The sequence below is a fragment of the Ailuropoda melanoleuca genome, chromosome 8 (assembly GCF_002007445.2).
Source record: "Ailuropoda melanoleuca isolate Jingjing chromosome 8, ASM200744v2, whole genome shotgun sequence".
NCBI lineage: Eukaryota > Metazoa > Chordata > Mammalia > Carnivora > Ursidae > Ailuropoda > Ailuropoda melanoleuca.
This window is the reverse complement of record NC_048225.1, coordinates 96,754,561-96,755,490: the sequence shown is the minus strand read 5'-3', so window position 1 is coordinate 96,755,490 and position 930 is coordinate 96,754,561. Positions and strand designations below refer to the sequence as shown.

The following is a 930-nucleotide window of genomic DNA, read 5'->3' as shown; positions in this document are numbered from 1 at the left end:
TTTTATTTCGCACCATCAAGATTGTGATTTTCCTCCTGAGGTTGCCCATGGACGTTATGAAGAAATCATAGGGTTCCGTGTATTCATACAAAATGAAGTGATATATAAATGTGACGAAGGATACGCTCTGGTCGGAGTGGCCAAACTGTCTTGCAGTTCCTCACACTGGACCCCTGCAGCTCCTCAGTGTAAAGGTAACTCCAGCTCCCTGGGCAGCCGGGTGGCTGGAGGTGTCACAACAGCATGGAAGTATGTGATTCGATTTGATTTATTTGAAATCATGATTCTGTTCAGGATGCAAACAGTACAAAAGGGATACATAAACGTCAACCTCCCTTCCTCTTTCTCCCAGTCATAAAATTCAGCCCCTATACCCACTTTCCTGTATAGTTCCAGAAAAATTCTGCAGGTGGCCCATTTCATCTATGGCCTGTAGCAAAATTTTCATGCACGTTTGCTCTAGCATGAATGTGAGCGCTCATGGGCTAATTCCAAACATCACTAAGTGGCAAATACTTCCGTCACAGCCTCGTGCAAGGCACCACCTACCCATGCTGCAGGCTGTGTGTGGGGACAGCCCAAGTCACGTTTAGGTCTGACTTTTACAGGCAAACAGGTTAATAGCACTTTGCCATCAGCATGTCTGGGGATTATTTGCCACCACGGTCTCCATTATACAGGGGAGCCAATCGGTAGGAGGGAACATTTCATTCCCAGTGTCTTAATGGGATCAAGACTTAAGGGATACTTGCTTTGATAGCTGAGAACCTGGGGTCACATGGCTTTTTTATATCCTATCATGTTCTTCAGAAGTTAAAGACCTCGGACAAGTTTCTTAACCTGTCCATATCTCAACTGTCTCCTAGAAAAATGGGAGTGATAACAGTCCTTACCTCATATAGCTGAATCACATAAAATGCTTAGCCTGAT

General features: G+C 44.7%; 1 protein-coding gene across 2 annotated transcripts in view; it reads left to right on the top strand.

Annotated features, from left to right (window-relative positions):
- The window catches only part of C4BPA (complement component 4 binding protein alpha), a 28,945-nt gene that overhangs the window by 26,207 nt on the left and 1,808 nt on the right, over positions 1 to 930 (top strand). For both annotated transcript variants that reach the window (XM_034666950.1, XM_034666951.1), the window contains exon 10: positions 21 to 194. In XM_034666950.1, the coding sequence (XP_034522841.1) occupies positions 21 to 194 (174 nt within the window). The remainder of the gene's footprint in view (positions 1 to 20; positions 195 to 930) is intronic.